The sequence below is a fragment of the Clytia hemisphaerica genome, unplaced genomic scaffold (genome assembly GCF_902728285.1).
Source record: "Clytia hemisphaerica strain Z4C2 unplaced genomic scaffold, Clytia hemisphaerica genome assembly, whole genome shotgun sequence".
NCBI classification, from domain to species: Eukaryota; Metazoa; Cnidaria; class Hydrozoa; order Leptothecata; family Clytiidae; genus Clytia; species Clytia hemisphaerica.
In genome coordinates this window covers 396,615-408,008 of record NW_027104551.1, presented here as the reverse complement: position 1 = coordinate 408,008, position 11,394 = coordinate 396,615, and the positions used below count along the sequence as shown (strand labels likewise).

Sequence of the window (11,394 nt, the reverse complement as noted above, 5' to 3'; positions counted from 1 at the left end):
TTGGCTGTCATCCTTAAAGTCCGGCAGTAGGACGTGACAACTGAGGAGTATATTCTGACTCAACCTCAAGATTACTTTGGAATAATTAGGTTTGAGAAGAACGTTTCACAATATACGCAATCAGGGTAAACTTAGGTAGGATTTGTAGGACAAATTTTTCTGGAAAATAAACATTGAGCATCAGTTTACAAAATTTCAAAATAATTTACTGTTATTTAAAAATTTGTGACAACTCAATTCCACTATTTTAGAGGATTCTTCCAGAAGAAACTTTATGTTGCAACACGTTCTACATAAGCATATTTGAGACTCAAAAATAGAACTTGGCTAAGTTGAAGCTGATTAAAAAGACCCTTATAAAAATATAACAAGAGTAGATGTAAAAAAAAAGAAATTCCAAGTAGTACTGTATAAGATGTATGTATTATAATAAGATTGGTATTTTTCGTGTAAAATATTATCGTTTAAAATGTAAAGAACTCTTTATAAAAATATGCTTCCTGCTTTAAAATAGTCCGTCTCAACACAATTCAATTTCCAAAGACCCCATTGTATGGCTTGATATTTAACAGTTAAACGACCAAGAACACAAGCATACAACCAGGTAAAAAGCCGCCATTGTATCAGCAACATGTAAGTCAGAAGTCAGCACCATTGCAAGATTTATAAAGTTTAGGTTTCATTGAATCTAATCTATTGGTAATAAGTTGTAGATCCAAATACAGCAATCGTGTAGGCAATATAAGAAATTGATTTGAATAGACACATACACCAGGACATCAAGGGAAATGGTTGAACAAATAGCAAAAAGGTAACAGGTAACAATAAAGTAAGAACATGATAACGAATCAGCGAAGGTCCAGTTATAAATTAACGTTACGAAGGTTGATGATTGAAATAATTTCTTGTTTTGATGAATAAGCTTTGAAAATGACCTAAAAAAGGGAAAGAAAATCAAGCCACTTATTTGTTAAGTCAGAAAGTCATATACGAACAAGTTGATAAGGAAACTAGTATGTGGGAATTAGGGTTTTACCTTGAAAATAAAGTGGCTGAAATTTGGCAAATAACCCAATTTTCGTTATCTACTCTTTCTAATTATTTACTCTTTCTATCCAGGTCTTTCTAATGAACCAGTTTAAATTTATTTTTGAAGTCTTTTTGAAATCATTTTCTATTGGTTTTGTACTGAAAAATGACGTCATGGAAAATTGGCCCAAAAAGAGTCGCAATTGATTGTGCTTTTTTCTGGTACAAACTAAATAAAAAAATCAAATACTCATGACAACCAAAAAATTACCACTCTTACCTTCAGGAAAAATCATGTAAAAGCATCATTGAATTGTGTTTGTGACATTCATTAGATATCGAGCTTTAAATAGAAAAATCATTATTTACAATTTTGAAAATGTATTACCACCCACCCAGTCATTAAAAACGTTTAGTTCTCATCAATGTACACCCTTATCAAATCAATCTTGTCTCAGTTTCTAGTGCCAAACCGTTAATTTTCTGTTCTTCTAATTCTCGAAATTTAAAATTTTTCCTTTTCTTAATATCTTGTAATCGTTCTAATGTCATTGGCTCGATTATCATATCTTTTAGCTTTCTCACTCTTGAGATCCCAACATACGCTAAACCAATAAATCTTTCTGTATTTCCTAAATCAATCCATGCTTTATTCAAAGTTAATCCTTGAGACTTGTGAATAGTTATTGCCCAAGACAATCTCAAAGGTAGTTGTTGTCGCTCATGCGATGTACCGCGAAGGTCTGAAGAATTTGTTAAAGGAATAATCGGAACACAACGAGGCTGGTCTTCGCATACACTTGGTCCTTTATAAAAAGAGTCAAATTGAACAATAACAGCTATAGGTAGATTTGGAGGAGAATCTCCTTCTTGATAAATAATATCTTTAACTATTCCCATTGACCCATTACAAAGTCCTTGGTCTGTCCAAAGGTTTCTAGTCAACATTACTCTTGCACCGATGCTTAAAAATACCTTAGGTTCTAATCCACCCATGTCGTCTGAAGAAAGTTTAGCTGATTCTTTATTACTGTGTCTTGCATTAATTTGTGCCACTGGGACATTTAAGCTCATCAATGCTTCATGGTTATCGGAAGCAACTTTCTCATTTGAAAAAGATAATTTCACAAAGTCTTTTAAATTTAAATTATCAGTCAAATTGGCAGGTGTCCTAGATAAGAACATCTGCCAATCTTCCTCAGTTGAATCACCGTTTCTTAATCTCAATAAGGCAGCCTTGAATTTTTCTTGCTCAAAATCATCACCTTTAGATCTTTCATTTACTGTAAGCTTTATCACAGTCGTAAACTTTCTATACATGCAAAAACCCAATGTACCAATTTCACTTCTAGGTTTCTTATGATACAATACTTCATCTCCAACAGGGGGTAATTGAGCAATATCTCCTACCAAGATTATAGATATTCCACCAAAAGCTTTGTCTGATTCACCTGTTCCTTGTCTACACCGTTTATCTATCCATCCTAGCATATTTTGACCAACAACAGAATACTCATCAATAATCATATATTTAACTCCACTGAGTCTTTCTTGTAGCCTTAAGAGTGCAGGACCCTTCAAATCGTTTCGGTTTTTTCCTCTTATTGGAAGATTCAATAAAGAATGCAAAGTCTTACCATTAATATTAAATGCAGCTATTCCAAAGTAGGCTGATACAATACATTTCTCCTTCAGTAAAGCTCTAATGTTATTAATTAAGTAACTTTTTCCACTCCCTGCTAACCCGGTAATCAGCATGAATAGCTGATCTCTCTGATTCATATCATGATCTAATAATATATCAAATGCTTTTCTTTGGGACTCATTAAGGGAGTCTACTTTTAGTTCAAACACTTGTTCAACTGGGTTCTCAGACATTTCCGCTTTTCTTTTGTCAAGCCAAGAAACCATATTTCCAATTTGCTCTTCAGTGTAATTATTTCTACAAGACTGCCAATATTCTAAATCGTTATGAGATGGCTCATCTCGATTAGTTTCATTGTTATTTGCACATAAATCAGCTAAGTGCATCCATTCTTCACGTCCCCCTTCAACATTCTCTTCAAATTCATCAGTTTCTGACCTTTCAAAATATAATTCAGCATTATTAAATTCTCTTCTCCAATTAGGGACAACACTTTGACCTAAATCAGTTTGCAAAAACTCATTCCATTTTTGGCAAAACATATCAGTATCATCCTCATTTAAACCATCCCAAGCATCACTAATCCTGGTCCTCCATGGTTTGTATTTTAGCAGTTGGTATTTGCAAAATACATCAAAATGAGGCCCTTTTGGATCAAATGATGGTGTTGGGAAGGCTCTAACAATAACTGGCTTCTTACGTTTTTTCAAAACATCTTTTTGCACTGAATAGTTTGAAACAAATTGCATAAAATTGCTATCTAAAACGAATGCATCACATCCTTCAAGGTTAGCTCTGTTAGCATAATTATCAACAGTTGAAGCTTCAGTAAGGACATCCTCATTATTGATTTCAACCTTTCGAGATCCGTCAACCGAAACATTAACAACTTGAAAAGATGAACTGACCAGTTTTAATGATAATATATGGTGCATTACCTCTTGTATACTAAAATCTCTTTCCCCGACAGCTCTAATCATTAATTTCTGAATAACAGATCTCATTTGTTCAGTTCCTTTTAAATTCTCAACAACAGAAACAAAAGCGTCTCGAGCAACATCTGATATTTTTTCTGCCTTTGAGGCATACTTAGCAAGATATTCTAAACATGCATTGTAGTCTATAATTGGTTGTATATCGCAATTAGCTCTCCATGATTGCAATTGCAATCTCCGATGCCTGTTTACTCTTGAGTCGTTTCTTTTCAATACAATTTTTGGTCTGTACTGCTTACCATATTTCTTTGAATTCAATTCCTCAAATTCAATATAAGTTTCATTGCAATCCTCAAAAGGAAAATTGAATCTACAATATTGTTCATCGTCATTCTTTTTACGTAAGCAATAGGCTGTACTGCACTTAGTATGCCTCTGAACACTATTTACTAAATTTGCATAATCATCGTCAAGCTCATTTTCATCAATGTCTTCAACTTTTTTTTTGCATGGGTGCACTTTGGGTTTTACCCAGCCTTCTTCAGGAGTACAGGGGTTACACGCTGTCACAATAGAATCAACATATTCAGTAACTTCCCTTTCTGCTGCTTTTCCTTCATTGACTTTAGTTTCAAGTTCAACTCTGACATTATCCTCAAATTCAGAATCTAGTAATTCTTTCTCAGCTATATGTCCTTCTAAAGCCTTTTGAGTAAGAGAGCACAATCCTGGGTCATTTTTAAGTTTTGCTACCCCATGACAGTGGATAGAGCCTCTCATAACAGCATATTCAAATCTGTACCAGTGCCATTCAGCACCTAAAGTCTCATAAAGCCAAAGTTTAACAAAGTTTTCAACTCTGACAGTAAAAAACCAGTCTATCAAATGAGGATTATTTATAATATTTTCTCGCAATGTATCACTTGAGCTATCATTATCATTTGAAAATAACGCATGATATTCTGGCCAATGGAATTCAGCACATGACAGAGTCCAAAAAATTGTTGGAGAACCAACCTGACTAATTGTAGCTTTTAATTCTTCTTTAGCATGATTCCAGTACGCATTTGTACCTGTTACATTCTTTGCATATCTCATTAGCTTTTTCATGATTGTAGCATGACTACCTTCTCTAACCATATCCTGTAATTCATTAATCGTCAAATTAGCTTCTCCTGGATTTTGCTTCAAGTAAAAACTTCCTTGTCCTAACAGACGCCTACGATAAAGCATATTGTAAGCCCAAAACCCAAATCGAGGATGGGCTGCAAATCTGTATACCCATTTCCCATCTATCATTTCAGCAAATTTTATCAAATGTTTAATCTTTTCAGAAAAAAGATTCTGTATCACTTTTAGCAATAGACTTTCTGATGCTTGAATTGGTTGGATCTCCTTTACCATCTGGGAAAAGTGTTGGAAAAGCTAAAGTAGCCAAATACTCTGTAGTGAACTCATTTAAAGGCTCATTGCCTATCTTAATAGATTCTGGATTCAAAATTGAATCATTAATTATATCTTTTTCTTTCTTAGTTTTTACTTTAATTGGAATAAAACTCCCCATTTCAGTATTACAATCATAAACTTTTTCTTCGCTATCCTCAGAATTCGGACCAAAATCAGGAAGAATTCCCTCATTATCTAAATCATCATCTTCAACCTCTTCTTGATTGAAGTCTACATTCATTGGCATTTGCAAATAATCATCTTCAGGTAATTTATCAAATCTACTTCTATCAATAATCACATTTTGGTACCTTGGGTTGTTTGGTTCCCCCATACTATTCTTTCCGGTTAGCCACACTAATGCATCAAGAACTTTTTGTCTCCGCACTCTTAGGTCTCTTGATCTATTATCTTTACCGTCAATTTTAAAAACGATAACTGGTATATCGCTGGGACATCTTGGCAAAACATTAGCAATGTGCTGAACATCATGAGGTAAAGTTAGAACATGTCCTTTATAAGCTTTTTGCCCTCCATTTGGCTTAGTATAAACTTGAATAACAGGAAATGCTCTAGCAATAAGCATTTCTTCAACCTGTGTTAAACCTTGCAGTTCCAGTGGAACTTTACTTGGAATCATATCATTTTCAATACTAAATTTCTTTGGCTGAGTTTTATCTCTTTTACATCGTACGCATTCATAATTACTTTTATCATTTGGAGTCTTACAAAGTGGCCAGCCTTCCTTACAAGTGTTGCACTGAAAAATAGTCATTTCTAATTTTTTGTGAAATTTATCACCCAAAAAGTCTTCATTCTTTTCTGTCTGTTTTTGCCTTTTTTTAGCATGATTACGTTCACGCTGCTGAGCCTTTATTTTCTCTTTATTCTTCTCATAATATTCTTTTTGTTTTTCTTTACGCAAATCTTTTGTTTCTTCATGATTACGTTCACGCTGCTGAGCCTTTATTTTCTCTTTATTCTTCTCATAATATTCTTTTTGTTTCTCATAATATTCTTTTTGTTTCTCTTTACGCAAATCTTTTGTTTTATCATGATTACGTTCACGCTGCTGAGCCTTTATTTTCTCTTTATTCTTCTCATAATATTCTTTTTGTTTTTCTTTACGCAAATCTTTTGTTTTATCATGATTATGCTCATGCTGAGCCTTTATTTTCTCTTTATTCTTCTCATAATATTCTTTTTGTTTTTCTTTACGCAAATCTTTAGTTTTGGCAAAATATTCCTGACGCTTTTGTTTTTGCAAATCTTTTGTTTTGGCTAAATATTCCTTACGCTTGTCTTTTGTCTTTTCATAATAGATTTTTTTATCCTCACATTTGTTTTTGTAATAATTCTTCCTTTTCAAATTAATATGTTCCTTATTATTTGCATAATATCTTTTATCGATCTCAGCTTTATCTTCCTCAATTTTTTTGCTTTTGCTTCTTAATGGATAGTCCTTTAAATCATCTTTGTCCATCTTTCTTTTCCTCAAAGTGCTAGCTATCTCAAAATGTACAAAATTAGTTTGATCAGAAATGTTTTCCTTTATGTAAATGCAAAAAAACCATCCATCTTTTTGAATCTCATAAAGTTGACGCAAGCTTTCGCAACAAAATGTTTTTTCATGTAAATCATCAATATAGATCCAATTGTTATCATCTAATACAGCACATGAAAAGTGGGCTCCTTTATGTCTAACAAGACCTCTCAGCACATAGTTTTGATCATTTAAAACCAAATTCTGTCCAAATTCTATATCATAATCACCTCCAAATTCTACAAGGTAGATTGTAGGTGCAACAAATGACACTAGCGATGTATTGTGAGAAATATTCCCACAACTACTGCACATTATTGATTTATCAATCATAACGGGGTTTAAAAGATTTTGCCAATTATGAAAGTCATCTAAAAGATTTAAGTTTAATTCTGAAATGTAATTCAAAAATATACTACATTGACTAATCAATTCTTCACCACAGTTAGGGCATGATCCCTCTATTCTGTAACGTGTCTCAAATAAAGCTTTCTCTTGCTCTGAAAAATTACGAACAATACTTCCTGAAAAAATCTGAGAAAACTCAGCATCGCAATCACGTTTTTCAAAAGATGTGCAATTTGCAATTAAAAAGTCCCAAACAGGCTGACGAATAATAGATAAGTTTTCTTCATTTTCTCCATCGTCTGTGATGTCTGCATTCAAAATGATACTGTATGACTTCAAACAATTTGTTAACAAATCAAAGAATAAGCTCTGTGTCTCAATTTCAGCAATGTATGGGCCAAACGTAGTATATGCTATTTCCAAAAATGAGTCTACTGCACATGTATACACTGAATCTTGGTGTCTACAGAAATTCATAAAATGTAAGTCTCTATTACCTCTATCATTTTTGTACACGTATCTCTCCTGATCTATCTGTTCTTCTTCTGAAGAAAGCTCATCGATAATTTTCTGAGAAATTCCTTCATCAGAAACTGAAGAAGGCTCAATAAATTTCTGAGATATTCCTTCTGAAGAAGGCTCATCATGATTTTTCTTAGATATTTTCATAGATATTTGAATATTTATACCTTTTTCTGTTTTCTTGTTCAGCAAAAAAAGCTCAGCTAGCTACAAAACAAAATGCAAGTCATTGAAAATTTTGGGTTAAGGTGAAGTAAGTAAAGAAGCAATCTGATTGGCTGATAAAGAACTGGTAATTCAGGCTAAAAATGTTCATAGGCTAGTTTCATCATCAGGCTTGACTCTCTCAGCCTAGATTCGTCATTTTTTTATGGGAAAAATAACTTTTAAAATAGTAAGACAGAATCTTGTGTTCTCTGTGTTCTTGTGTCCACTGCAATGGGAAAAGTAAATTCTAAAATAGTAAGACTGAATCTTGTGTTCTCTGTGTTCTTGTGTCCACTGCAATGGGAAAAATAAATTTCAAAATAGTAAGACTGAATCTTGTGTTCTCTGTGTTTCTTGTGTCCACTGCAATGGGAAAAATAAATTTCAAAATAGTAAGACTGAATCCTTGTGTTCTCTGTGTTCTTGTGTCCACTGCAATGGGAAAAATAAATTCTCAAAATAGTAAGACTGAATCTTGTGTTCTCTGTGTTCTTGTGTCCACCATAATAGGAAAAATAAATTCTAAAAAATAGTAAGACTGAATCTTGTGTTCTCTGTGTTCATGTGTCCACTGCAATGGGAAAAGTAAATTTCAAAATAGTAAGACTGAATCTTGTGTTCTCTGTGTTCTTGTGTCCACTGCAATGGGAAAAATAAATTCTAAAATAGTAAGGCTGAATCTTGTGTTCTTGTGTCCACCACGATGGGAAAAATAAATTTTAAAATAGTAAGACAGAATCTTGTGTTCTCTGTGTTCTTGTGTCCACTGCAATGGGAAAAATAAATTCTAAAATAGTAAGACTGAATCTTGTGTTCTCTGTGTTCTTGTGTCCACTGCAATGGGAAAAATAAATTTCAAAATAGTAAGACTGAATCTTGTGTTCTCTGTGTTCTTGTGTCCACTGCAATGGGAAAAATAAATTTCAAAATAGTAAGACTGAATCTTGTGTTCTCTGTGTTCTTGTGTCCACTGCAATGGGAAAGATAAATTCTAAAATAGTAAGACTGAATCTTGTGTTCTCTGTGTTCTTGTGTCCACTGCAATGGGAAAAATAAATTCTAAAATAGTAAGACTGAATCTTGTGTTCTCTGTGTTCTTGTGTCCACTGCAATGGGAAAAATAAATTTCAAAATAGTAAGACTGAATCTTGTGTTCTCTGTGTTCTTGTGTCCACTGCAATGGGAAAAATAAATTTCAAAATAGTAAGACTGAATCTTGTGTTCTCTGTGTTCTTGTGTCCACCATAATAGGAAAAATAAATTCTAAAATAGTAAGACTGAATCTTGTGTTCTCTGTGTTCATGTGTCCACTGCAATGGGAAAAGTAAATTTCAAAATAGTAAGACTGAATCTTGTGTTCTCTGTGTTCTTGTGTCCACTGCAATGGGAAAAATAAATTCTAAAATAGTAAGGCTGAATCTTGTGTTCTTGTGTCCACCACGATGGGAAAAATAAATTTTAAAATAGTAAGACAGAATCTTGTGTTTCTCTGTGTTCTTGTGTCCACTGCAATGGGAAAAGTAAATTCTAAAATAGTAAGACTGAATCTTGTGTTCTCTGTGTTCTTGTGTCCCATGCAATGGGAAAAATAAATTTTCAAAATAGTAAGACTGAATCTTGTGTTCTCTGTGTTCTTGTGTCCACTGCAATGGGAAAAATAAATTTCAAAATAGTAAGACTGAATCTTGTGTTCTCTGTGTTCTTGTGTCCACTGCAATGGGAAAAATAAATTTCAAAATAGTAAGACTGAATCTTGTGTTCTCTGTGTTCTTGTGTCCACTGCAATGGGAAAAATAAATTTCAAAATAGTAAGACTGAATCTTGTGTTCTCTGTGTTCTTGTGTCCACTGCAATAGGAAAGATAAATTCTAAAATAGTAAGACTGAATCTTGTGTTCTCTGTGTTCTTGTGTCCACCATAATAGGAAAAATAAATTCTAAAATAGTAAGACTGAATCTTGTGTTCTCTGTGTTCATGTGTCCACTGCAATGGGAAAAATAAATTTCAAAATAGTAAGACTGAATCTTGTGTTCTCTGTGTTCTTGTGTCCACTGCAATGGGAAAAATAAATTCTAAAATAGTAAGGCTGAATCTTCTGTTCTTGTGTCCACCACGATGGGAAAAATAAATTTTAAAATAGTAAGACAGAATCTTGTGTTCTCTGTGTTCTTGTGTCCACTGCAATGGGAAAAGTAAATTCTAAAATAGTAAGACTGAATCTTGTGTTCTCTGTGTTCTTGTGTCCACTGCAATGGGAAAAATAAATTTCAAAATAGTAAGACTGAATCTTGTGTTCTCTGTGTTCTTGTGTCCACTGCAATGGGAAAAATAAATTTCAAAATAGTAAGACTGAATCTTGTGTTCTCTGTGTTCTTGTGTCCACTGCAATGGGAAAGATAAATTCTAAAATAGTAAGACTGAATCTTGTGTTCTCTGTGTTCTTGTGTCCACCATAATAGGAAAAATAAATTCTAAAATAGTAAGACTGAATCTTGTGTTCTCTGTGTTCTTGTGTCCACCATAATAGGAAAAATAAATTCTAAAATAGTAAGACTGAATCTTGTGTTCTCTGTGTTCATGTGTCCACTGCAATGGGAAAAGTAAATTTCAAAATAGTAAGACTGAATCTTGTGTTCTCTGTGTTCTTGTGTCCACTGCAATGGGAAAAATAAATTCTAAAATAGTAAGGCTGAATCTTGTGTTCTTGTGTCCACCACGATGGGAAAAATAAATTTTAAAATAGTAAGACAGAATCTTGTGTTCTCTGTGTTCTTGTGTCCACTGCAATGGGAAAAGTAAATTCTAAAATAGTAAGACTGAATCTTGTGTTCTCTGTGTTCTTGTGTCCACTGCAATGGGAAAAATAAATTTCAAAATAGTAAGACTGAATCTTGTGTTCTCTGTGTTCTTGTGTCCACTGCAATGGGAAAAATAAATTTCAAAATAGTAAGACTGAATCTTGTGTTCTCTGTGTTCTTGTGTCCACTGCAATGGGAACAAAGGCACAAAGGGCACGACCAAATATCTTTTAATTTTTCTGGACACAAGAACACAGAACACAAGATTGGATTTGGGAACTCTATAATTGATAAAATCGGACACAAGAACACAGAGAACACAAGATTGGATTTGGAAATTCTGCAATTGATAAAATCAGACACAAGAACACAGAGAACACAAGATTGGATTTGGGAACTCTATAATTGATAAAATCGGACACAAGAACACAGAGAACACAACATTGGATTTGGGAATTCCGCAATTGAGAAAATCGGACACAAGAACACAGAGAACACAAGATTTGGATTTGGGAACTCTGTAATTGATAAAATCGGACACAAGAACACAGAGAACACAAGATTTGGATTTGAAATTCTGTAATTGATAAAATCGGACACAAGAACACGGAGAACACAAGATTCAGTACCATTTTATTTAGAATTTATTTTTGCCATCGCGGACACAAGAACACGGAGAACACAAGATTCGGATTTGAATTCTGAAATTTATCAACTTTGAATTAGAATACGGAATTAAATAGCCTGAATCTTCGATAATAAATAGCCTGGATTTTTGAAAAAATGGATAGCCAATGAGATTCGAGCTTTACTTCTTCACCACTACTGAAAATTTTGGATGGAATAGCTAGGAAAACCTACCTTCTCTGTCCGTGCATAGCTAGGAAATCAATACAAGTAGCAACAAAAGAGATATCGCGC

The 11,394-nt window shown here is 33.5% G+C and overlaps 1 protein-coding gene across 3 annotated transcripts; it reads right to left on the bottom strand.

Annotated features, from left to right (window-relative positions):
- Positions 1 to 282: 282 nt before the first annotated feature.
- On the bottom strand, positions 283 to 8,021 carry LOC136822873 (uncharacterized). Of its 3 annotated transcripts, none has more exons than XR_010848956.1 (3): positions 7,636 to 8,021; positions 1,310 to 1,372; positions 283 to 935 (listed from the first exon to the last, which is right to left on the bottom strand). XR_010848956.1 is itself a non-coding variant. In XM_067079182.1 (2 exons), the coding sequence occupies exon 1, from the start codon at positions 5,011 to 5,013 to the stop codon at positions 1,468 to 1,470; it is 3,546 nt and encodes a 1,181-aa protein (XP_066935283.1). In that variant the 5' UTR covers positions 5,014 to 5,860; the 3' UTR covers positions 284 to 935; positions 1,310 to 1,467. The 3 variants fall into 3 exon arrangements, 1 of the variants encoding a protein (XP_066935283.1); XR_010848957.1 differs by lacking the exon at positions 7,636 to 8,021 and adding an exon at positions 7,444 to 7,596; XM_067079182.1 differs by lacking the exon at positions 7,636 to 8,021 and having other exon boundaries at positions 284 to 935; positions 1,310 to 5,860.
- Positions 8,022 to 11,394: the final 3,373 nt, after the last annotated feature.

Bases quoted from the DNA above. Each gene is read 5' to 3' on its own strand.
- LOC136822873 (XM_067079182.1), bottom strand. From the start codon at position 5,013: ATGGTAAAGGAGATCCAACCAATTCAAGCATCAGAAAGTCTATTGCTA.